The 26,544-nt window shown below is 43.8% G+C and overlaps 1 protein-coding gene across 1 annotated transcript; it reads left to right on the top strand.

Moving 5' to 3' along the window:
* The first annotated feature begins 222 nt into the window (after positions 1-222).
* Positions 223-26,544, top strand: CAPN9 (calpain 9). The gene is made up of 20 exons (XM_052806665.1): positions 223-300; positions 3,993-4,062; positions 4,531-4,649; positions 5,259-5,392; positions 5,978-6,146; positions 7,726-7,809; positions 8,062-8,147; positions 9,949-10,026; positions 14,253-14,413; positions 15,103-15,260; positions 15,929-16,137; positions 16,766-16,802; positions 18,221-18,301; positions 18,798-18,855; positions 19,432-19,496; positions 21,858-21,926; positions 23,324-23,402; positions 24,081-24,197; positions 25,225-25,283; positions 26,113-26,544. The coding sequence occupies exons 1-20, from the start codon at positions 298-300 to the stop codon at positions 26,137-26,139; spliced, it is 1,863 nt and encodes a 620-aa protein (XP_052662625.1). The 5' UTR covers positions 223-297; the 3' UTR covers positions 26,140-26,544.

Below are 26,544 nucleotides of genomic sequence, written 5' to 3' on the forward strand. Positions count from 1 at the left end.
AGCCACAGAAAATTTGTGGCTACATTTCATTCATTCGCTAATGACTGATGTTTATTCTCTTTTTCTTCATAGTCTGAAAGCTTCTCCCTTAGTAGAAAACTTTCCTTTGGCGACACTGATACCAAGGGAACAAAATAAGCTTAAAGAAGGGTTTAAATTTTGGCTTAACTTAATCCACAATGATAGGCATTCAAATGCCTCAGCATCTGATAGTTAACATAGTGCCACTACAGAGCAGAATTAAAGCTATTGTTTCTGGACAAGTTTCAGCTATGAAAAAAGAGGAGATCCCTACCCATGGTAAGTGCAGCCCCTGCAGGCACTGCTGCCTGCGTTGCCTACCTGTGCCCCAAAAGCCAGGTGGGCTGTGGGGTTGAGATGCTTTTGGTGGGGTGACTCTGGAGTGCTGTGGGGTATCAAAAATGCAAGTGCCTGTGACACTAGATCAGAAAGAACGGTTTTCCTTTGGCCAGCCATTAGGTGCTAGTTTGTCTTTTTTTCCATTTGGGGCTTCACAATAGTTAAACTTTGCTGTAAAATGTAACCAGGAGCAGCTGAGAGCCTGTGTGTCCTTGTGCATGGTACCCAGGGTCTGTGTGTTGTAGTTGTCGCAGTCTTCTTCAGGATCTTTGTACGCTGAACTGGAAACATTTCCAGGATGAATAAGTTACCTGAAACGGGATCTGCCTTCACACTCCAATTCCCACCATGCAAAAAGGTGAACTTTTGTGAACTGCACAGCAAGAAATAAAGCTCAGGGAAGGCTGAGAGGATGTGTAAGGACAGGGTGTTAGTTATGGACTTCTCTGCCTCCTCAGCATTTAAGCTAAATCAGTTTCATCTCTATTATCCATCAGGAACAGCAGCAAAATAGAGGCACCGCAACACCATTTCAAGTTAACACGTTTTACTTTGCAAGTGGGATATAGGTCTGGAGCCTGTGCCAGGTTAGTTGCCACAGCTCAGCTGGTGAAGCTGTGGTGCCAGAGACCGTGAGCACAAGAGCACGGCCGCTGTGTAGAGTATCTGTGTTCAAACTGCTTTTCACAGTGACTGGTTTTTACTGCCTCTCCTACCAGTATTTTACAGTAGCTTGGATGAAGTGTAGCACAATACAAGCAGGTAATTGCAGGGCCAAATAACGTTAGTCTTCAGATTTACACTTTGTTAGAGTTTAAGCTTTAGTAATGAGAGTAGAGAAGGCTTTCTCATTATTTTGTCGTGCATATACCTGCATGTATACACGTTTGTACGCAGTGTGAACAAGACCTTCAGCTAGCCCTAATCCATAAATCTCCCACTGCAATCAGTGAGCTACATGGGTCTGCACCAGATGAATATCTCGCTTTCTACATAAATCTTAAGTGCTCTAAGATTCAGAAAGATATTTAGCAATTTTGTTTAGCAATCCCTTTTTATTACAAATTAGACTTTTGAAACTCTACCTTATCAAAATTTTAGAATAATCTGAAGAACAGAAGACCCTTTTCTCATTGTATTTCCCCTTTTCCCTTCCCCTTTCCCTTTCCCTTTCCCTTTTCCCTTCCCTTTCCCCTTCCCTCTCCTCTTCCCTTCCTTTCTATTTTTCCTTCTTAATTTATATCTAAATTCAACTGCTGGGATAAATTCAACAGCTCAGTGTCTGGGAAAGTTAGACATATAAGTTGAAGAATGAAAAAAAACCAAAACCAAAAAGGAAAGACAAATGTGTTTTACCAATGCCAAATGAGTCTATCGTCTACAGGAGGAAGCAAGAAGGCACTTCTAATATGAACAGCCACTGGCACCTGGTATGACAGGTACTGCATGCTGGAACCAGGCAGAGTAATCACAGAAATAAGGCCACCTAAACAGCCTCACGTTCAGTCTGTCTTAGGTCTCCATGTACCCCCTCTACCAATGTGAGACAGAGTCACAGGGGATGCAATTAGTTTTCTTTTGAGTCTAAAGAACCACAGCTTTGATGTAGCATCAGGAGAATCACTGATCGCTTTGTTTCATCTCTCTGAGAACTGCATGTCCCTACTTCTAGGCAATGTCGTTGTGCAGGTGAATCCTTGAATTACTGTGTGCTGTGGGTGAATGCAAGATCCAGCTCTGGGTTTTGTCCTTTAACGTGCTGAAAACCCTGATACATATTATTATACCATCCAGTCTGAAAATCACTTTAAAATTAATATTATTTTTGCAACATCCACTCAAAAACTGTAGTGTGGTTTTCTTTTGTGCAGCAGAGAATGTGGCACAGGTGCAGTCAAAATCCTTTCAATTCATTTTTATTGATTTTTTATTATTATTGGTTTTGTTTGCTTTAGACATAGGAGATGATGGAAAATGGTTCTCCATATGTCAGTTGTAGAGCTGGGTAGTAAGCAATGAGCCATGAATCTAATGTTCAGCCCTATGTCAGTGGAAAGGTTTTTTTATCTTGTCCCTTGCTAACACACAGAGTTTCTTGGTAACAGCTAAATTTAGTTCTTGCCACGAGAACTAAGTTCCCCAGGAGCAATGGTGCTAAAACAAGGCATGTCATTGAAGATCAGCCACTTTATCAGCTGTTGTTATATTAATGTCTAAAGGCAATGAGCCGTGTTTTTTATTGTTCACATCCAGTCCCAACAAGACTGAGTGTATTTAACAAGCAGGTGGGCCAGGTAAGGAGGAGCTGCTGTTTGAATTCCCTTTGCTCTACGCATTGGGGACATGCCGTGCTGTGGTGCCTCCTCCCCAGGGCACCTGTGGCTGAAGCACAACCTGGCTGCCACCTCCTCCCCACCAAAGGCAAACAAAAAATATGCAAGCCAGCTTCCTCCTGAATATTGCTTCTGCAGGGTGAGTTTCATGGGAGCAGTGCTGGTTCATTGGGGAGAATGTCCTGGCTCCAGTGGTGGCTGGCAGCAAATGCCCCAGCAATAAGTGTGGGAAGCTGAACAAAACTATCAATATCCTGCTCTGATGGCCTCACAAAATGCAGTGATATGAACTAAAAGCAACTCAGTTTCCTTCTAGGCAAATGCAGGGGTTAAATGACTGAATGTGTTCTATTCCCCCCCCCTTTAATTTTTTCTTTTTTTTTTTTTTTTTTTTTTTGTCAAGCTTCTGCCACTTAGGCAGAAGAGTTTGCTTCATGCCATAGGGTCTGCGACAACATATCAGGACAGACTGATTAACTACTGGTATACTGCTCTAGTAAAATATTAGATACCCTCCTCCTCCCTTTTCTATTCAGTTCAATCAATTAAATTCAATTTACAGTTCATGGGAAAGAGGAGAAGAGAGGGGAATTCCTGCCACATTTATTGGTTTACCACTGTAATTTTTCTATCCAGCTGTGGTGCTAATAACTGAACTAAAACAGTCAAATGAATGCTTGAGAATTGCTTTAATGTCACCATGACCATGAGTCCCTCTGAGCACACAAAGGTGGGTAGTGTTAGCTCGTCCTAAAAATTAACTCTATAAAACAAACAAGGCTGGAGTCTACCTTTGTTGTTTGCTTATTTGAGGAGGAAATGGTCTGATGGTTGTCAGATACTGTATGTTCCAGGTTTTATGTGCAGGTAAATAAAAGGCTTATTAGTGCATTTAAAGGTAAATTGCCAATTTTAGGGTTTCCAGCCGTTGGGGGAAAACAAACACCCCTCCACCCCAACCCCCACCCCATTAATCAGGATTGTAGCCTAACATCAAGATTCTGGACCAGGTTATTCTATAATGTTTTAACAATTGCCTACAGATGAATAAAGACTGCCAGCCTTTCATTAGCAGCCAAATAATTAGGAAAAAATGGGGATAGTTGATTCTTTAATTGCTCTACACTGTAATTAATTAGCAAGGATTCCCCACCTAGGTTTTTTGTGGTGGCTACACTGCTGCAGGATAATATAGTTCACGTGGCACGCATGCCATGCTGCATGTCTGGGCTCAGAGTGAGGGTGGTATTTTCCTGGAGCATTCTAAGTCATTTCTGTGTGTGTCTCCCACTCTCGCAGGATATTGTCAAAGACCCCAAGTTTATCCTCGGAGGAGCCACAAGAACTGATATTTGCCAAGGGGATCTTGGTGAGTGATTCCCCCTGGGTGGACATGTTCATGCCTATGCCCCTTGAGGAGCAGCAGGAATATCCTTGCACATGAGGGGATGTTGTCCCACCTGAACTGGTGGGAGCCGTGAAGCTGGAGGTACCACCCATGCTCACCTTGCCCGCAGCCACCTCTTTGGTAGTGCCCTCCCATCGGTGCCAGGGACCATCCTGGTGCGGTGGGATTCAAGATCAGGGAAGTATCTCCCTTCCCTGAGCGTACTGTGAGCCCGAGGGAGCCTTTTGTCTACCAGCACCTCCGAACTGCAGCACTGTCTGCCCTGGCCAGACAGCGATGTGCTTCCTGGGGACACACGGGCTGGCTTTTGGATTTCAAGAGGGGTGGCAGTTAACTGCTACAAAATCTCCTCTGGCCCCTACACCACCTTCTTTTCCTCCTAAAGGGAGGAAAATGAGGGCTTTTTTTTCCCCCCTTCTCAATTTGCAGGTGACTGCTGGCTATTAGCAGCCATAGCTTCTCTCACACTGAATGAAAAAACACTAGCAAGAGTGGTGCCACTTGATCAAAATTTTGGGCCGGATTATGCTGGAATATTTCACTTCCAGGTAAGATGAACATCTGGCACAGCATGAACACATTTCCATCATTACATGTCATGGTCTATTTTGCAGTGGGGTTGCCAGTTATTGCAGGGGAGACATTGAAAACACAGGGATTGCTGAGCTTACGCTGTTGCTCATGTGTTGAGACACAACCTAGAGGACTATGTCAGCCTCCCACAGGCATGCACTTAGCCATTTCTGCTCTGTGAAGAGATATATGGCTTTAGAAATCATTTCACATCTTCTTGGGCACACAAAGCCTACTTAGGGTATAAGGCCTTAGAGGAGTTGGACTGGGATCTGTAATACATGTGTGTCTTAAAGGTGTCTTCCATCACGTGGTGACCACTTGTGTAGCTACATGAATGATGTTATCCAGACAAGGAGCTACAGTACAGCTCTACACTTTTAGTCTTAGTCTTTTCTTAACATAGATTACCCTTCCTTCAGAGCAGCCTACCATGGTATAGTGGGAACGGATGATTTACATATGGGTTCTAATCAAGCCTATGATTGTTTCTAACTTACAATTAGAAGTGCTGGGACACCAGAGTCCTACGCTCAGGAAATGACATGCTGTCAGCAAACTCATGCCCCATCCTTTCTAAATAGTTTTGGCAGCACAACGAGTGGCTGGATGTCGTGATTGATGACCGATTACCCACCTTCAAAGACCGGTTGGTTTTCCTGCACTCAGCTGAACGCAATGAATTTTGGAGTGCCTTACTAGAGAAAGCCTATGCCAAGTAAGTAACACTGTGCATACAAAATTGGTTATTTGTACATCCATCATTCACAATTTGTACATAGATTATCCAGTATTTGGGGGGGGGGGGGTTGCATTTGCTGCTGCCCTGATATAAAGATGTTATGTCTATCTCTTGTGACCTGGTCCAGCTTCCAGCACATCTATAGATACAACCCTAGCTGATAGCAACAGAGTTGGATCAAAGCCTCAATCCTGCCATTTGTGTCTCTGCTGAGACCTCAGTTGATGGTTCTGGCAAACTCTATGTTTTTAAATGATTTGGCAGGTAGCAATGCACTGACACACAGTGATATTCAGTCCTTGCCGACCTGACAACTGGCACTAAAGAAAGAAAAGCCCCAGGCTTTAATGATATGGAGAAATGAATTAATTAAAAATGCCATTAACGAGGAAAGCAGAATGATCCCAGTACGCCTCCCATATATCCTGGGTACATTCTGGGGTACTTCTTTTGACTTCAGTGCTGTTGTTGCAATTGTATGCCTGTGTGAGAGAGAGGTCTTGAACATGGGTATCTTCAAACTTTTGAAAGCATGTCTCACGGTCAACATGTGTTTTCCAGGCTGAACGGCAGCTATGAGGCTCTGAAAGGAGGCAGTACAATAGAAGCCATGGAGGATTTCACTGGGGGCATAGGAGAAATGTATGAGGTTAAAAAGGCTCCTGACAATTTCCATGAAATCCTGGAGAAAGCTCTGAAAAGATGCTCAATGGTGGGCTGCTCTATTGATGTAAGTAAGAAATGGGGTCTGAATTTCTCAGTTTATTTTTGTGGTTTCTGCTTTAAAAACCCCTGCTTTTTAAAGACTGGTTAAATTAATGGCAAGTAGATGGATATGCACTTAACTCTGCAAATAATAGCTATGAACTGATAGATATGTAATATTAACGTATGCCTTAGTACGGTTGTTTAAAAGAAAAGAAAAAGATTCATAACTTTTCAGCACGTGATGGCCACTGTGTTTAAGGCAATAATGACGTGAGTATGAGCACTTGGTGAGACTGAATTTTACTTCCTGACTTATTTGGTCACTTAGCATTAAAATTGGCCATAGCTTTTTGAGGACTTACTGGTTCCAGAGACTACAAAATTGGTTTTTTTCAGCCCCGAATCCTGTACCAACACCTATGGGAACTTGGGGGACTCAAGACAATTTTCAGGATTGGTGTGTGTGTTTGTAAAGAGGGGCTGGGGCTTAGGGTATGTCAGGTTTATCCCTCCAGAGACTAAAACCTCCAGCTTTCCCAGAGGAAAGGTTGCTGGTGGGTAGCACCTGCATAGGTTACTTACACTGCTCTGGCACTGTGTCTGACCCAGGGTAAAAGGGGCTGTCCATGTGTCCTTGGCTTTCGGTGAAAAATGCCCAAGCTGCTCAACAGCAAGAGTGAAAGCCCTGTGGCTGTTCCTTGCTGACTTTGCTCAGCGGGAAAGGCAGTTTGGAAACAAAAGTGTCCCAGGTTTCTCCACCAGAATGAGCAGATGAAGAAGGTTTCAGAGCAAACAAAAAATCCCACCAAGCACAAAATGTTTCATTTCCCTTTTGGGCACTTGTAACAAAGGCAAAGGAAGTGCCCAGGCTGGGGGAGAAGGAGAGAGGCTTTCCTTTGCCCTCTGCCCAAAAGCCTCATTGTTGAACATTTGGCTGTGCTGAGGGAGACCTGTTGTCTCAAACCCATTGCCTGCCTGACTGAAAGCAGGGCTTTTCCACAAGCTCTCTCTTTTACTCAAGACTCTGCACTCAACTTTGGGGTTCGGTGTTTTCCGATGTGAGTTTCCCTTTCTCTCCTGATGAAGCTTTGCTGCTTGCAAAGACTGATCAAATATTTATTGAACTAGAGAGAGAGTGTGATACTCATCTGGCTGATGGGACCCTTCACTGCTATCACTGCTCCATCAATGTCTTTTTACAAGAAATGAGGCCATACCAACACCTGATCTCAGTCAGAGAGCACTTTTCCCACCCCTTAGCTGACACAAACTACATTTGAATGGGAGTTAAGACTGAGATCCCAGAAAGTAGATGATGTTGATACAAAATCACAGGGGCAGAGAAGGTGTTTCAGCCTGGAACCACCTTATTTTCCCTCTGAGTGAACAATGCTAAAAAAAAAAAAAAAAAAAAAATCCTTTCTTTCCTCAAAGGGCACCATTGCACCATCACTGTCTGCATCCAGCAGACAGACCAGTTTCCTGTTCTCAGTACTGGTTAGCCACTGACTTCCCACCTGATGCTTGGAAGGGACCAGGTGGCACCACTCGTGATCTCACTCTGAAGAGAGAGATTCACATCTTTTTTTCCCATATTTCAGACCAGCAGTGCTGCAGAGTCAGAAGCCAAAACCCGCTTTGGCCTTATAAAGGGCCATGCTTACACCGTGACTGGCATCGATGAGGTACGTTCAGCAGTGCAGGGCAAGGACAGACCTGGGTAAAAAATAAGGGAGTGTCCCCCAACCTCAGGTGACGGGGGAGTTATCCTGGGGGACATATCCAAATTCCCATCCATCTTTCCCTCCCACATCTCCTGTAGCAGTCTGTACCTTTTGCCCAGCTGTTACACCAGCTTGCCCAGCCTCTGCACACTGGAGAAGTCCTGCTCCCTAGCTACTGATGCTTGGTATTTTCTCTATTTCCTTCTTCCCCAGGTGAGCTACCGGGGCCGGCAAGTGCAGCTCATAAGGATAAGGAACCCCTGGGGACAGGTCGAGTGGAACGGCCCTTGGAGTGACAAGTATGTGTGCTGTCCCATAGACACTGGCCTCGCAAAGATCCCAGCTGCTGACCCACAGCTGGCTTTCTGCAGCCCCAGCTATTCCACAGAAAATTAAATCAAGAGTTTGCGCATGCGTTAACAGTATTAGTGGCATACTAACATATCACCCTCAGTATTTTCAAAGCTGCTCAATTATGGGGACACTGTCAAAGTTGTTTAGCCCCCAAAATCTAACATTAGCAAAAATCATGCATTAATATTAATGGGATAAGTTAATTTTAAGACACTCCAGATTGGAAAAATTATACGTTTGGAGTGACTTTTTGTTTATTTTTTGCAAGCCTGTTGCTGTAGTACTTGTAACACAACATCCATACTTTGTCCTACTGCAGATAAGCTGGAAACTGATATTGTATTACCCCCTCTAAGCAGCTTATGAGTGTCTAGTTGCATTTACTGTTCTGGGTTTCTAAACACCTCAGGAATAGGCAGGAACCTTACAGGTTGTATATGACCATTAAATGAGACCCTCTCCATGCAGTACCCACTGAAGTTGTGGAAGGACCCAAAAGTACAACAGGACTGGTCTGAAAACCAGTCTCTTTTTACTACCAAAGGTAAACAAAGTGCAAATAATACAAAAGAAAAAAAATTATATAGTAAAAAACAACACTACATTCCTCCCCAGCATACACTTTCCAATATATTTTTGCACATATGCATGGCTTCATTTTTGTTTCACTTTCTTCTGCTAAGTTTTTTTTTTATTCACACAAATGTAGAGGACAGGAGCCATAACCTGCCTGGCCCTTTAAAGTTGCTGTGACATGTAGTCATCTGTAGGACTACTTTGAATGTCCCTGTCGTTAACATGACTCAGAAATAAATGAAATATTTCCACATCAGCTCTGATCCCTTGTTATCTTGAAAAAGAAAGATGTGGATAGTTGGCATATATAATGAGTGATTAAATCTCAAACAGAGGTTAAGATCAGGACAGGCATCTGACAATTCGTGCTGTTTATTGAAAAGGCTGTATCTGTAAAGCAGAGGTCTGATTCTGCTCTTGGGACATTTTCTGGAACTCAAGATGCAGAGGGGCTTGCAGGTCAATACAGGAATCTGTATTAACACTTTGCAGTGGTTGCTGAAATTAAAAACCTCAACACAAGGTGCCTGCTAATCCCTGTTTATTATGTCAGATTGGAAATGTAGTAGGGCATTTCCAGTTTTTCCAAAAAGCATTAGCAGGTTTTTGTTTGGTTTTGACCTGCTGCAGCTGGAGTTGTAGGGGTGAATGAAAAGGAGGCAAAGACTTTACCTGGAACCCAGTTACTCCAGCAAATCTCTCTACGGGGGAAGGAGCCTATTCAATTCCCATTGACTCAATTTTGAAGAAACATCTGGCCCTAAATTACTGACAAACATAAAAAAGCAGATGGTGCTACAGGTGGAAAACAGATTTAAGGAGGGGTGTGACTTACCAAAAGCTTTACCAATAGCCCCATTATACCCAACCCCAGCACCTGACAGCAGTCCCAACTCTGAGTGCAGGCAATAACTCATGCAGGATCATCCTGGAGCAGCTTTAGGATCTTTGGCCTGGTACTGCTTCCAGCTACATTAGTTGGGTCTCTGTGACCATGAGTGACAGCAGGAACTGGGAAACCTCTTAAATGCATCTGTGTTCTTGTGAGCCGCTCACGTAAAACCCATCTGGAAGAATAACAGCCTACTGCTGTGTCCAGCCAGTCATTCTGAGGCAGGCAAAATTAATTGCCACATACCTGTAGTAAAGCTTTGTTTTGTTTTCTTGCAGCTCTCCGGAGTGGCGTTCAGTCAGCCTGTCGGAGCAGAGACGCCTATCTCAGGCAGCACTGGATGATGGAGAGTTCTGGTAAGCCACAGGTTTTTAAAGAAGTCTCTATGTGAGGAAATAAATGCTCCGTTTCTGCCTAGGAGAGGGCAAATAGAATGCTCACTTGGTTTTCTGTGTGTTTCGTGTGTGCCCGTGTCTATTCCAATAACAAAAAGCACTTTAAAAGTCACCTTAGTCAATGGCATTAGCATATTTCAAATACTGTGTGTCTCCCATGAATGTAACACCCTTTAAATCCTTCCCATGAGCAAAGGCAGGCTCTACAGAAGGGACCATTGTATTGCACTGTATCACCGATGAAATGCGTTCAGGGTAGATATGGTACTGGAAGGGAAGGGAGTCCTGAGAAGCGATACTACTTGTTACAGAAAGTAAAAGAACGCCAAGATATGTGTGAAATGATGGAAAATTTTAAGAAAAGATGAAATGAAATGGAAAAAAAAAAAACGTGGTAGAAATTGCTTTAGAAGTGTGAAGTGTTCTTCATGCCAAATTCACAATCTCAGACAGAGCAGATGGCTGACTTGCACATGATCCCCCCTATATCAACCATGCTGTGCACTACTGACAATGTGTCTGGTCACATTTTCTAGGGCCAGATGTTCATCTCTTTTACACAGAGGTAAATCTAGAGAGATATGCAGTGGGGCTATTCCAGATTTTTCCTGCAAGTTAAACTAAAGTTCAACTTTAGGCCTGAAAAGGGATTTGAGATAGACAAGGCAACACGTTAAATCACATAAAATGATTTATCCCAAACTTTGATAGCTCTGGAGGGAAGTAGGTCCGCTGGCTTATCCGTTACTTAAGTATTTTTACATAGGATATTTTGAGTTATTTTGCTATTGATATTGCAAATGCAGTAGGGCATTTCCAATTTTTCCAAAAAGCTTTTGTGGGGGTTTTTTTGTCTGTTTTTGACCTGGCTACAGCTGGAGCTTATGGGGTGAATGAAAAGGAGGCAAAGACTTTACCTGGAACCCAAGTAATTCCAGCAAGTCTCTCAATACAGGGCATGACTTAAAGCCTGACTGTGTAATGGAGGTGCAAGTGTGCAAGAAGGTGTCAAATGAGCAATGAAATTCATGAAAAAGTTTTCTGTCCAACAGAGCTAAGCTGATAGTTAAGTAAGTCCTCGGAAGGCCAATAAAAATTAATGAGGTTGAGCATAGCCAGACAAATGTTGGCCTTCCTCATCCAGCATCTCAGCCATTCAGAGCAGAAACAAAAGCCATTGGGACTGCAATTTCCACTGAAGGGGTTAAGTGGACAAAAACCACATGCTGAAGATAAGAAATGCTTCCAAAACCAGTCAGGCAAGTTTGTTACCAGCTAAACCCTCCACCCAGTCCAATAGACTTATTTTTCCTAATGTCTTTTGACTTCTGTGTATTTCTCTAAGGAGTGTTTGCCTCTTTGCCCTCTCTAAGCCACACCTGTATGGTTTCCCCATCAGGCTTCACATACAGGCTTTGCATGAGCAATAATGTGATGTATCCCTGAAGACATTAAAATGGTCAGATGAGGAAAGAGATGAACATAGCTGCTTCTCTCCAGCTTTCAGTTTGCTCCTACTGTGGTTTCTGCTGATGCAGTTTAGCTGAGGAGATGGTGCATGAACCATATTCCTGCTTCTGCAGCTGAGGACCTTCAGCCAGTCTGTTCACCACTCCTGGTGGTGACTTGGCTTGCCTCCCTGGAAAGCTGGGGTAATCTTTATGAGGTGCTTTGAAACCTGCTGCTAGAAATGCGGTCTGATAAGACCTTTTGTCCCTTTTGTTCTTTGGATTTGTGAGGACTGAAGAAAATCTTCATGGTAACATGCTGAGGGCCTGCTGACCTCATTAACTGCCCCAAAGATATTTTGGCTACATATTAGCAGCTCAGATTGGTCTTGTCCAGATGCTTCTACTAGATATGAAGAAGGCATCCTGCTGTTGGCTAAGAAATCAGCTTCTTACCCTAGTCCCTTCCCTCCTAAACTCAGAGGGTCAGAGTCTTCAGTTGCCTTCACTGGTCCACAACGGCCCTAGGGAAGTCAGAACAGGTGTTTTACCTCTTAGGAGCCAAATCTGATCTATAAAGTGCAACTCCTTCATCTGCTTTGCAGCACGTTTCCAAAGAGCCCAAAATTGCATAGTGTGGCCAGGAATCCAAGTGACTCGGAGGCAGATTTTGCTGTGCTGCCCCTGCTCTAGTGTACTGACCATCAAAGTGAGAATTAGCAGTGCCTAGGACTAGCAATACATGGGAATAGCCGACAAGAAAGAGGACAGAGCTCAGGAAAGCAAACCCTGCTGCCCCTTCCCACACTAAAAACAGGTTGTAAAATGGCCCATAGCAAGTGTAAATTAATAACACCACAGACATCTATTTCTTATGCAGCAGAAAAATGGAGCGAGCTAGCTGTGTTTGGTGAGTTGTGCTGAGGGCTAGCTGGGTCCTATTTGCCACTTCTGCAGATAAACATGCAGTCTTGGACAGCTTTTGCTTTCCTGCTACTCCATTTTGTTGTTAGGCATCAGCTACTGGAGGAAAAGGATTGTTACAGAAGTTCATGTTAGGGAGGAGATCAATTTCTGTATGTTATTTCTATGGTCCATGGAGAGAGAGGGGCTGTTAGAGATAGCAATTCAGAGCAGAGGACACATCTGGATGCTAAATTGCCCTCAGGAAGGCCTAATACCTCTCCCCTTTTACAGAGGGAAGTTCAGCCTACGAAGTCTACCCTCAGTCTTAGAGTATATGGGCCTCCTGTCTTTGCAGTGCCCGCCATGCAAGCTGCTGTCTCTTAGACATCTTCCCTGCTCTGTTCCTTCTGCCCAGGGCTGCACACCATGCCCAGTGGTGCTGTTTGCTCAGTCCTGAACACCAGGCTCCTTGGCCAGCAGGACTGTTGGTATCTTTTTGCCCTTTTACTTGCTAGATAAAATCACATGGCTTATCTGCTCCTCAGCACACTGAGCAGGCTACTTTCAACCAGCCCAGCCTAGCAGCTCAGAAACATCCATATTGTGGCATTTGCTTCCTCCTTCCCATGGCCATGTATATGTGTCCACCTTGGGTATAAAATATATGTAGTGCAATCTACATGACACAGTGTTGTGGACACATATTTAGCTAATGGTCACAAGAGCATTCCAGACGCCTTTAGAAGGCCTTGAACAGAATAAACAAGAAGACAAAAAAAGAAAGATGCCAATTAGAAGAACACAGGTGCGCATTCCACGATAAAGGGAACTTGGCACGAAGAACCTCAATTCAGCAGTTTATCTTGACCAATTTGACCGAGACAAGTTTCGCATGTTTTAGTTAGTATAACCAATTGTGTCCTATGTTTATGCGCGTGTACAGAGTTAGTATAACCAATTATATTTTAGCTTATGGCGTGTGGACACCTGATGTTTAGCTTGACAAGGTATATAAGCATGCTATTTGGGCAATAAAGGGAGAATAACTTTAACCGTATCGGTGTCCTGTTGTTACTCGGCTCACATCTCCTGATGGTTGCCTGCAACAACACAGTAGCAGGCAGCAGTGTCTATACTGCCTTCGAGGGCAGGGTGGAGCCACTACTCAACTCCAAACACAATTTTTTCTCATGTTTGGTGTATGTTTTTGCTAGGACAAGGTCCCAGGCACCCATAAAGGAGGGGAGGGTGGGCAACTTGAGCCTAGGCACCTTAGCAGAGGCCCAAATGTGAGTTTAACTGCAGTGCGGACAGGCTAACCATACCATGGCTTGGCTAATCCATCACCATGTGTCCCTTGTAGTGCTGTCGTGCATCTGACATTGAACACACAGCTGATTTGTAGGCAGACTTAGCTCCTGCACGATGCCTGCCATCCTTTGGTTGACTTTTTGGCAGTATAGATGCAGCCGTTAAGGCCAGGATGGCATCGGTGAAATAACTCTTTCCACCATAGGTTTTGTGCCAGTGTCACTTCTTTTCATCTTATACCCAACTGTAATTGAATAAAATCAACAGTTACAGTGCAAAAAGAAAAGTGTAAGAAATGTCAGAATGAGACCCCGACAATAAGGTTGCTTGTGTTTTACACCACAGTGAGGGAGAGCTAGCTTCTCCCCTGGTGTACATCAGCATATCTCCATGGTCACTGAAACTATTCAGATCTACACGAGCTGGTGATCTGGCCATGGGACTCTGGGAAGTAAGTACTTCTGCTGGGCATGCTTCACTGAAGTGAATGACTGCCTGCTCCTTCCCATGTCTTTCGCTCAGGATGAAATTTGAAGACTTTCAAGTGCATTTTGATAAAGTTGAGATCTGCAACCTGACTCCAGATGCCCTGGAAGACAGCACTGCCCACAAGTGGGAGGTGACCATCCACCAAGGGAGCTGGGTCCGGGGATCCACTGCAGGAGGATGTAGAAATTTTCTAGGTAAATAGATACTGCTTTGAAAATGAGAAGCAGGCACTGAAGTCTTTACCCACCCTCAGCCGCCTCTCCTGTTGCCCGTAGCCAGAACTGCGGGTACAGGCCAGGCCAGCTGCATCTCAGCTAACAGCAACCAGCCAAAGTGACAAATGTTCATATGGTCCCACTTGAGACTTTGTGGTAAAAGAGCTGCTTTCTTTGCTCCCAAGTTTGTTGGATCTGATTTGCCTCTCATTTACATTTGCATGAGCAGGACTAGCTCCAAATAAGTCACTTAAACTGCAGCAGTAAGTGTAAAATGAGACAAAAATCCAGCTCAGCCAGCATGTTTATGTGGCTCTGAAGTAGCATCATGGATCTGAACTGTGTTACTCCAGACTGGCACCAGCACTATGGGATCATTGTAGCTATGTACTTTTAACAAAATTCCATCTGACAACTTTATTTAATCCATGGTAACTTAATAAAATATCAGGCCTAAAATCTTTTCTACACCTAGTTCCATGAAGGATTTTGGCATTTGGCTTATTTTCTGCAGAGTTTAGTGGAAAGAAGCATGACAGCTAATGGAAAAACTAAATTTGAGCAAAACCTCAGCTTCATTGTCCTTTTTGTTTTCTTTTTTTTTTGGTAGTAGTAGTGGTGGTATTATTCTGAGGCAAGAAACTCTCTGGTGTTCTTTACATTGGCAGAGACTTTCTGGACAAATCCACAAATCAAGCTACATTTGACAGAGAAAGACGATGGACAAGATGACTGCACATTCATAGCGGCGCTGATGCAAAAGGACCGCCGTAAACTCAAGAAGGTTGGCGCTGAAATGCTAACCATCGGCTACTCTATTTATGAGGTACTCTATTGCTTTTACAGCGCAGTAGCTACACTATCAGTATTAACATCTTTCTCTGGGTTTGTACCCCTGCCAGTCATCGTGTATTTTTAGGGCCCTTGCTCTTAAAATAATCTTCTCAGTTACATCAAGCCCCACGGAGAATTTTGATGTGGTTGGGATGGAGTCCTCTCAGAGGAGGATTTAGGAGTCCCCAGGGGGGGCCATGGGTTCCCAGGATAGACTCTTTGGCCCCATGATTCTGTCATCCCCTGCCTGGCTCCTGGAGAGGGGACATAATTGCTGCTTATGAGCCTCTTGGGATGCATCACACACAGGGGTGCCCTCCCCTCAGTGAGGTTGGGATTGGCAAATCTGTTGTCACTGCTCTGTGACACCCTGCCTGGGATGGTGATACTTAATGGCAAGGATTGTTTAAGCAGGAAGACAATGTCCCAGAGCCCTCTTAGACTGCCTTCTGGGTGGGAAAGGACCACTGGTAACATGTCCTTGCCATAAGGTTGGGAGCTAGGTAGCTGCGAGCACATGGGTGAAGGGATGAGAGTCAGCGCCAGAGCCAGGGGAGAGGCTTGTGCCAGGCAGAGTTTGGCTCTGTGATTGGGAAAGGGGCAAGGATGGCCACCAGCACACCCTGGCCAGTGCAGCGCTGCCTTCATTTCCCCTCCTAGAGCCCTGGCAGAGACGGACACTTGGGCAAAGACTTCTTCAGGTACCACCCCTCCAAGGCCAGGAGCAAAACCTACATTAATTTAAGGGAAGTATCTAACAGATTCAAGCTGCCGCCGGGCGATTACATTCTTGTTCCCACCACGTTTGAGCCGCACCAGGAGGCAGATTTCTGCCTGAGGATTTTCTCTGAGAAGAAGGCCATTACTGAGTAAGTCAGCAGCGAGCCCCGGGCCCTCCAGTGCTCGCCTGTGCGTGGGGCTGGTGACTGCTGGGGGGAGTCTGGCTGCCAGGCACCCAGCCCTACAGCAGAGCCCTGGCATGGAAAGCTCCTGATGGTTTGGGGTTTTTTTTGCATTTGCCCATTTTTGCTAAACCTGACTTTTTTTGGAGAGGAGGTGGGGAAATAGGACTTCCCATAGTGAATCTGCTGGAAGCTTGACAAGGAAGGGTTGCTAGCTGCCTGATACTGTTTGGGAATCTGTGAATGCAGCAGTGTTTGTTTCCTCTCAAAGTTTGTCCAAATGACAATTTTATATGAAAAAAGGATATTGAGGAAAAAGTGTGTGCACAGTGAATAAAGAATGAGATTAATTCTTTAGTGGACAGCATGCACAGCTGTGCCCTACCTGAGTCCTGCTTAAAGTCTGTTTTAAGGGCTTATACCAAAATTTAAACAGTGCAAAAATCTGATTGTCTGATGAATTTTATCTAAACTTAACCTGTTCAGTAAAAAATGCAGTTTTATCATTCACCTCTGGAAGAAGTAATAAGCAAGCTTCCACCCCAAGCAGATGTTGAATATCTTCGGATACCGAATAAGGTTTTGTTTTCTCCAGGGATCTGGATGAAAACGTTGCCATTGATCTCCCTGAGGTAAGTCTACGAGTTAAAATAGCAAGAGAATAGCTCAGCAGAAGCTGGCACACGCTGCTTTTACTGTCTTTGGCTAAAACCGTTCATTTCACAGGAATGTTACACAATTGCCAGCTTTGTGTATGTGACTGAAACAGACAGTTCTGCTGAATATGGTAAAAGAGCTGTAACAATCAAAATCATAATCATTATGCTTCTGCATCCGCTTCAAGGCAGTCGGCGTCAGCCGGCACCAGAGGCATGTATCAGCCACCATGGGTGTGCTGAAAGCACACCCGTTAGCACCAGGGAGGCACATGGCCATTCACATCTTTTAAAATCTTATGTATTATGAAAAAATAACAGGCAAGAGAATGTCCACAGACCTACATTCATTTTGCATACAGATACATTTATTTTACTTATCAATATCCACAGGGCTTGGGAGGGAACGCTTGATACATGTGCGTGCCTACTGAAATGATTAAATTCTTTTTGTTTCTGAATGGCCTGGTCTGCCTGCTGAGCACTAATCGCAGCTGAGACTGAGTCAGCTCCTGTTTAAGTGTATCCCTGCAAATAAGCCCTTAATTGTGGTGTGCCTTCCCATGGAAACAAGCTAAGCTAAGATCTCTTGTGTCCCTTTTCGGTACAACTCTCCTCCAGGGACCAGCTAATAAACGCACCTCCATTTCTGGGATCTCGGGGCCATGTTCAGTAGTAAAGTAAATCTGTTCACCTGTCCCAGTATCATTAAGGGACTTCATCCAGACTTGAGCAGAAGGAAGTGAGGAACATGCATACGGTCAAAAAAAGTGTAAGCAGTCAAGCAGTGTCACCAGGGCCACTCTGGTGACAGTACACTAAGTAGCACCTATGTCATATCTTCTGTGGGTAGAGAAAACAAAGCCCGATTCTTTGCTTCCTGTACTGTGCTGTTGCCTTCTTTTTCCCCATTTTTTTGGCTCAAGAACTCCTCTCTGTTCACATGGTCATCCCAGCTATAGCAGTGGCTCTCCACTATTGGATCTCTCTGCTCATCAGTGTAGACTGAAGGCTGGACTCTACACCCCTGCGACTGCACTGATGCACTCAGCTGGCAGCCAGCTCAGTAGAGCTGTGGTTGTTCAAGGACCCGGGGAAGCAGACTGGTGTGGGGGTGGGATGAGAGAGAGCTGTTTTCCAGGATGGGTGCTATTGGTTTTGACATAGCCAAGGCAATGGCACACTATGCAATCGCCCAGGCGAAGGAAATGGCTGGGGTAAGGCTCCCCTCTGGCAGCTAGATGGTTGGGATGCCTTAGGTCTAGCAATGTTCAGGAGCATGTGTACCCTTATTTTAAGATGTACTATGGTCCCCTGGTGCACAGAGAGGCTACGTGCAGGAGAAATGTCATGTTTTACAATTCTTATAATGACTTGTGTGGTTGATGTTGCAGCCTCTAAACCCAACCCCAAGCCCACAAGAAAATGAAGACGAGAAGCAGTTCCGGGCACTGTTTGAGCAGATTTCAGGAAAGGTGAGTGCAAAACCCTTGTGCGTCCTAGCAAGGTGTAGAAAGATGGGAGACACCTCTGCACCCACTCAGGGCCAGGTGAAACGAAAATGACGTGTTTTGGGAGAAGTATGCTGAGTTGTAGTGTGTTGTTTGGGCACCAGATGTCACCATGCCTTATGGCTAGATGGAGAAGGGGACAGTCCCTGGTGAGCACACAGGAGGACCACAGCTAGAACTCACGCTCTGAGGGAGCCTACCTGGTTCAGTGTCCAGCCGCAGTTTATTCTTCGAATCAATAGTTCCCACTTGAGATCTCCTTCAGACAGCCTTATGCACAGCAGCACTCCTGTATTTTGCCAGCCATTTAGTTTTTAGCCTTTTCTGGGTTTTGTATGGTTCTCTTTTCCTGAGTTGCAATAAAGTACAGATGGGCGATGTTTGTGTTTTCTGAGGTCTTTGGTATGTCTGATTACAGAAACATCCAAGTAACAGATGCTGCACTTTTTTTTTACTTTAGGACATGGAAATAGCTGCAGAAGAACTCCAATATGTTCTGAATGCTGTATTAAAAAAAAGTAAGTGCTGATAACCTCTACGTTAAGGGCTGTAAAAAGCTTTATAAAAGCTGCCATTAAATTCGCTTTCAGATAGAAAAATAGAGGCTGTGTTATGGCTGCTGCCTGGTGTCCTCCAGCCAGCCGGGGCAGAGCCAGGAAAACATCTGGTCTGTGATCTAACCACGAGCTTGCCCTGCCTCCAGCATGATCCATGTCAGCTCAGTGAGGCCAGCTCTCCATTGCACTACTGCTCTGCTGTGGAGAGACAGCCACTGGCCTGGGACTTGTAAGACCTGGACATAGTTCGTGGCCCTGCTGCAGGCCCTTTGTACCACGGGAAACCTGTCGGTCTCTGAACCTCAGCTCCCGATTTACGAAACAAGGACAGTATTTCCTGTCATGTCTTCAGTAAATACCTCTTCTGTCTGGACTGTGACTTCTCTACAGTGAGGGCTGTCTGCATCTTCCAGTGCACAGGTCCTCCCACAATGAGGACTAGCAGCCAGCTGTCTCTGCTTATGAAATCCTATTTTCTACTTTCAATTTATAAAAGGCAGATTTGCCCAATGACTTCTTATTATTGTCTCTTTTCAGCAAAGAACATCAAATTCAAGAACTTAAGTCTCATTTCGTGCAGAAATATCATTTCTCTTATGGATGTATCCTTTTGAATAAGTGCTTGTGAGGCTAAATGAATACTGAATATATGTCCATAGCATTACCTGTCATGGATATGAGATGAATGTGGTAATGTCATGGTGGAATACTACCCAAAGAAAAAACTTATGTGAAAGTTGTATCCTGATTTTTATTTTAGAAATTTAGACAGACCATTTTCTACTGCAGACTTAGAGGCAGATGCTTTAATGCTGAGAACTTTTAAAAGTAAATCTCAGATTACTTCTGTACAGAACAGTGCATTTTTCAAGCTGTGGTTTATTTGAAAAAGGCCTAGAAGAGCTAACTCAAGAAAAGTCTATTGTCTGGAGGGTTAAATTCACCAGGCAGAGTTGTGCATGCAAGTTATGGGTCAGAAATCAAGAATCAGCAGAGTGTTGAAAATTACTGATATCAAAGCTGGGAGTTTTTTGACAACCAGACTAAAAGCTGGAAAATCTGGTCTTTCAGCTAGATCCTGGAACTCCAGGAAGCAGACATGTGGGTGAGAGTTGTCTGTCCAAATTTAGGCATTTGTGGTGTAGGTGTCTACATCTAAGCTAGACTTCCTTTGTAGATAGCGAAAGGGATGGTGTAATTATGCTTGTTCTGGATGCGCCTAACTGTGAGGGATGCTAAATGACTGCTCAGACATTAGGTGAGATGAATCACAGCCCTGGTACGTCCCCACTAGATTCATATTTTGCAATGTTCTGGTGCCTGTTGAATTTGTTTAGCATGGCTTCTCCTCAGGTAGAGCTGGTTTTTGCAGTATGCTTTCCTGGTAGACAATTTCGTTACAAGTGAAACAAAACAGTTAGATACAGTCTTAACAAGGCAAGTATCTAACATTTGGTTTGTATCTTGCTTGTTCAGCTGAGAAGTTCTTATCTTTTGCTTTTGCTGCTCCAGTCCCTGACAGAGGTAACACCCTCTCAAACATTTCTAACAGAAAACCAAAACAGACGAAACTTTATCCTGTTAAAGCTATGTCCATAATATTAAAATTCAGTGCAGATCAGTCATCATGCATATGCAATGAGAAACAGGGGACCAGTCCTAAATTTCCTCCCCTAAAAACCAAGCTTCAGCAGGGAGCTGGTCCATGTTCACATCTCATCCTTACATGGTATTGGGACAGAGCCAGGGGCTGCATTTAACCCAGGAGCATGGCAGCAGTCCTAGGTTTACTATTTAGGATGTAACTAAATAGTTTCCATGATTTGCAATGCTTCCAAGCAAATCTCTGCATAGTTTTGAATAAATGGAGACACAGCTCTTCCTCTGCTTTGGAAGCACAAGGAACGCAGACGCAACCATCCCACTCTGGGCATGGTATTTGGAGCACAATGGAGGAGCAAAATGACACAAATGAAAACCCGAGTCAACACTGAGTCCCCTCCGTGTCATATGCCACCAAATTCCCTGGCTACAGTCACCGTGCGGTGGCATGGAGTGGGGGCAAAGTTCTACATGAGCCCAGAAGAAGAACCTGGCTGGGTAGAAAGATAGACATTTTGCAGGAGTGATAACATCCTTGGGATCTGTGGGTGCCCTCAATAATGTCACCAGTATAGGTGCTTAAATAATGGCAGGCATTAGCTAGACCCCACTTGGCACGTTTTGAGCTTTGTGAATGCTTGCTGAGCTAGTGTCCCTCTGAGCTAGGACTTTGTCCTGGCAAGTAAGGTAGAAAGGGGAAGGGGAATGGGTCCATTCCTGATTTAGCATTTCAGAGCAAGTGCCCCATCCTGCAGCTGAGCTGTGCTTGGACGACATCAGTGACCCAGTAAAATAAGTATTAAGACCCTCACATTTCAGGCAGAGGGAAGGCCAGGCAGATCTAATCACTGCCCCTCAGAACTGCTGTACAGGTATTTTTTTCAGACCAGAAGGACCATCTTTTGCCAGCCTCACGCCACAATTCCCATTAATTTTTGACTGAACCATTGCAACAGAGCCTGGTCTCTAGTTAAAAATACAGACTAGCACATTGATTGACTAACTCCTTTGAGTACAGTAGCAATTTGTTTTAATCAGGAAATTAAATTCTCTGAATCATTTATATCCCATTTACATCCAAAGCTGTTCCTGCCTTAGAACAATCTGTCTTTCTTTCTCGCGTGGAGCCTGCATTGCTCAGCTGTGTTTTCATATCACAGAATGTTCCCCAAGTATCCCAGCCACAGCCATGACTGTAACTGCTCAAGCTGCACCTCATGAGAAATCCCAATATCGGTTTCAGCAGCACCATAGGCTTTCCAGGCAACTTAACATTTTCTGCTTAAAGGAACAGCGCTGATAAATTCAGGCAGAATTTGGACCTTATGTAACAAATCCTTTTCCTTAATTCAGATTACCAGACCAGCGGCAATGGGAAACTGGAATTTAGTGAGTTCAAAGTTTTCTGGGAAAAAATGAAGAAATGGATAGTAGGTGACATTATTCATTGTATTTGTTTCTCCATTTCATTAGCTATTTCCTGCATAGTTTATTATGTATGTGCAGACAAAAATGGAGACAGGAGTGTTTACAAGCCACGAATTTTAACTCAAAACAAATGTTTTAAAAGTATGGAGGCTTGTTTTGGATAGCCAAAGACATTCTTAGCTTTCCATGATGCTAAACCATAATGGTTTTCTGGAAATAACAGAGATTTTTGCAAACAAGTCAACTATGTTTGGGATAAAGAATACAACGGGCACTAATAAGCAAGCCAATCAAAATGAAACTTAAGGAGTTTCCATTACTGCTATTGTACAGAAGAAGAAAGTGATGATTCATGACTAGTAGGAAGCAATCAATTCCTAAGTCACTGCATTTCCATTATTGATCTCTCAGGATTCAGCTGCACTGAAGTCTGGGAAAGCGTTGATTCTAATTTTAAATACATTTCCCTGCCACTGTATATGGCAGTAAGAGTAAGCAGAATCAGGCCACAGACTGAATATTCAAATAAAGACATCATAATTGTTTCCTCATGGTCGTTAATAGTTTCTTCTGAATTCGTGCTTTACCCAAGCATTCGAAATATGCAGTTCTCTGCTTCTTGTCTAGCCCATCAGAAATGGAAACACTTTTTCTGGGTACTAATGGCACATGTCTTTTAATAAAGGACACATTGTTTTTTAACAAGGGGGCTTGAGAAATCCTCATATCCTGTAGGAAGATTTGCACGTATATTTGCTGGAAAATTTTAAGCTGAATATGACGACAGCTTTAAAGAACTCATATTCCAGGGGAGAGTCATGTTTGTCATCTCATTAAAAGGATGGAATTTAGCTCCAGCTTAATAATTATTTAATATTTAGGTCAAAATTCAAACTGTTTGTTCCATTTCTCTTGGTTGTACCATGAATGTGGCTGTTTAGATCTTTTATACCTAAAAGCAAATGAGTAAGTAAGTGACAATCTTAACTTCATGTTAAACAATTTGTCTCTAGCCTTCAGAATTATAGAGAAAAACATAAAAAGAGATTAAAAGAATGCATCAGCCAAGAGTTAAAAGACAAAGAACAATACGTCCTTCCCAGATAAAATCACTTTTTAAAAAATCATGGAGTTTTTTATGAAGAGCAAGTCATTATTTTTGAACGCTTGGGTTTGGCAGTACTTTTTTAAGTTTCACAACAACCTATTCATATGACAAAGAGAACTGGGACCTAGATTTGCTCCTCAGTTACAAAATCAGACTGGATCTAGAGCAAAGTCTTGTCAGCTTTCTTAATGCTTATGCTACACAGAGATAAACACCTTGCCTTTCTATGCCATATCTGTGCTCCCTTTCATATGCAAATACTGAACTTTCCATGTGCTCCTTTCATAACAGAATATCTTTCTTCAATTTGACTTTGATAAATCTGGCTCCATGTCCTCCTATGAGCTTCGCAGTGCTCTTAAAGCTGCAGGTAAGGCAAGGACCGCATTTTATCTGGGAAACCTGTTGGGCAGATCAGGTGAGGGTGAAGAGGGCTGCGACCAATTATGCACGCCAGGTGCCCCTGAACAGAGAGGAGGTCTAAACCCCAGCGAGGACCTGGGCACCTAGAGAGGACATTGAGTGGACTAATTTTGCCCCGGGTATCCCCAAACCTGCAGGGTGCTCAGTCAGAGCAGTCTTTACATTTTTCTTGAGCTCTGTTAAACTCAACAGGGCCGCACATGTGCAGGGTTAGATCCTGAAACAAACCACTTCAGAGTCCATCTTGACTCGAGGGTTGGAGGAACACTGAGCGAGCTGTTTGTTATGAAGAGCAGTCAGTGCATTTGTATTTCATCACAAATTATTCTTATTAAAGCACCTAGTTTTGCAGAAATCCCTCCAAATTTCAAGGAGACAGAATGGTCCGTCATATGTCAAAAAGTGCATGGACTAGAAACTGCAGTGACTGCAAAATTTCTTGTTCAGAGTTTGTTATTCATTGCAAGCTTAAATAACTTTGTGGTCAGATTGCTTTCTGGATGGATGTGTGCCACAGAGTATCCTCCCATTAACTGGTTTTCAAGATTAGTTAGTAGAGATCTGCAGATTCCTCCCTGGCCTATGAGGTTGCTCACTTTTCCTTTGTGCATGTGTCTTTGGGAAGGATACCAACTCAACAACTACCTGCTGCAACTGATTGTCCTCCGATACTCTGATGAACAGTTCCAGATTGAATTTGATGATTTTCTGAACTGCTTAATTCGCTTAGAGAATGCAAGTCGTGAGTATCTTCTTCCTCTGGAATTTCTTGCCCTTTGAAAAAAAAAAAATGTTCCACTTTCAGCTGTCATTGAGCATGTTGCACAATATCTGAGATCAAGTGTGTACATGGCTAACAGAAAGGAGCTGTGTTTAGCATTTGCTTTTAGGATGATTTTTCTCCTGTAAAGTGAAAAATGTTCTGCTGCTAATGGAAAATTTCCCCATGTGAATAGAGCCTGCTTCATAGACTCTCCAGCAACATAGAAGGCATGTGAAGAATGCTGGCAAAGTCCATCTTATAGCCTTTCTTGTAGCTCACTCATGAGCTTAATTTGGGATCACAGAAGTTCAAGGTTCAAATATTGCTTGTGCCTCATGCAGAGAGATAATTGGCATGTGCTTGGGCAGATATCTCCTGTAACTTTTACATAACTTATCCACTTTTGCCTGAAGATATGGTTCCCTGTACATTGAGGCACCCCAGGTCTCAGTTCATTTGTGCACAGCGTCACTCTTGTTCCAGAGCAGCAGTAGTAGAGATGGGTAAAATGCCTGGATAAATGCTGAAGTGATCATTAGTGTGGCTCCAAATTCAAATCAAACACAACTCACTCTATGAGAAGCAAAAACAACTTTCTTGCCTGTTTTTTTTGTTTTGTTCTTCTCTTTACTTTCTGGTTCAATTTGTGGCAATACAAGTATGAAACTACTGAGAGAGAAAAGTTAAATAAGATATATAAAGAAATGCAAACTGCTTGGCTTCATTTTGGGGTATCATCCAAATCCAGCTGTTTAGCACATCCAGGACACCCTCTTCCACTCAAGTCCTGAAGCGAGACTTGCACAAAGGCTTTAAGTCAGCAAGACATTTCCTCTTGCAAGGACTTCATTTTGTCAGAGCAGCTACCACCACCAAGCAATCCTAAGCCTTTGTGGCAGGCCCTCCCTCTCCTTGGCATGGCCACCCGTCGTTGTGGGATGGGGAGCTCATGTATGAATATGAATGAGGTGTATTTATAGCAACAATGTCCTGTTTTTCATTTCAGGAGTATTCCAAGCACTGAGTGTGAAAAACAAGGAGTTCATTAACCTGAATATAGGCGAGGTATGAGCACAGCTTCATAAACACTGACAAAATGATGGGGCTTCTCTAGAGCTTTGTCCTCTTGTAAGAACCTGAGTATTTCTGCATGACACTTCAGGTGACATCTATGTCCATGGGAGTGCAGGGGGGGATCTGCCATAGGTTTCAGCAGGGCTGGGATTTTACAGCACAAGCACTGATTACATCTCCTCTGTGCTATTTCCTTCCTTCCTTGCCCTGTGGCATATCGACAGCTTCCCATCTCCCTTTCTAGGTTCTCTGCTTTTTCCTTCCTTGCGTGCCAGCTTTTGATGGGGGAAAGGGGAAGCAGCAGACAGGGATGGGGGGGGGGTCTTTCACTCTCCCTGAATCGCCCAGGAGTTCAGATTAGCCTCTCCTGTGCATGTCCATCATCTGCTTCTCACACTGCTCAGCACAGGCTTCTTATTTTCTTGTGCTCTATTTGTCTCCCTGTCGCACATGTGGGTCATCGCTCACTTTACACTAACCCAAAGCTTCCTGAGGCAAGGCACAACGAATTCCCTGGTAAAACAAACGTGGGAGCCCATGTGGACTGCTGGGATGCAAACAAAATCACTGCCATTATGGGCACCTAGTGCTTGGAGAGCTCTGCCTTCTTCCCTCCAAACACAGAAGTAAATGCTGGCTGAGGTGTCTCCTTAGTGACAGGACATAAAAGCCTAGTGAGCAAAGATCCTCTTCTCTGCATGGGGTCAATTCAGGGCAAGGCACTGCTTTTGAACATCTCACTTTCATTTGGGGAAAGGGAGGGGGAGGGAGAAGGGCCTGAATTAATTTATTGTAAAGTTGATCTTTATTCTGATATTAGTTTATCAACCTGGCAATGAACATCTGAAGAAATCTGACTTGGATGCTGGGAGCTTCTTGCGACATTGCTGCCGAGAATTCTGCCCCAACAGCTGAGGTCCCCTTCGCGTGCAAAGTTTACCGGGAGATTTCGTGCAGAGGAACATGCATGCTGCCCACCCTTTCTGGTCTCCAGCCTTGTTGATGAGTTCAACAGTCAGATCACATTTTGTTTTTATTTTTGGTAAAGCCTGATACTGGATTTGTTACTGTGAGAGGCATTTGGACGGGGCATGCACGCCTTTCAAGAAGACAGAAACTGATGTCCCTGAGTGACCACAGGTTTTTATGAAATAGGATTGTATTTAGTTTCAGCACAGCACAGACTACAGTGATTAAAAGTCTTTATTGCTGCTTGGCTACAGATTACTGTAAGGTGCTTTTGAAAATATAA

Source organism: Harpia harpyja, chromosome 13 (assembly GCF_026419915.1).
Source record: "Harpia harpyja isolate bHarHar1 chromosome 13, bHarHar1 primary haplotype, whole genome shotgun sequence".
In the NCBI taxonomy this organism is placed as follows: Eukaryota; Metazoa; Chordata; class Aves; order Accipitriformes; family Accipitridae; genus Harpia; species Harpia harpyja.

What these genes read in the sequence shown, in the direction of transcription:
- CAPN9 (XM_052806665.1), top strand. An exon ending in ATATCATTTCTCTTATGGAT is followed by an intron (nt 19,497 to 21,857) that starts GTATCCTTTTGA and finishes TCAGATTACCAG; the next exon opens with ACCAGCGGCAATGGGAAACT. An exon ending in TCGCTTAGAGAATGCAAGTC is followed by an intron (nt 24,198 to 25,224) that starts GTGAGTATCTTC and finishes TTTTCATTTCAG; the next exon opens with GAGTATTCCAAGCACTGAGT.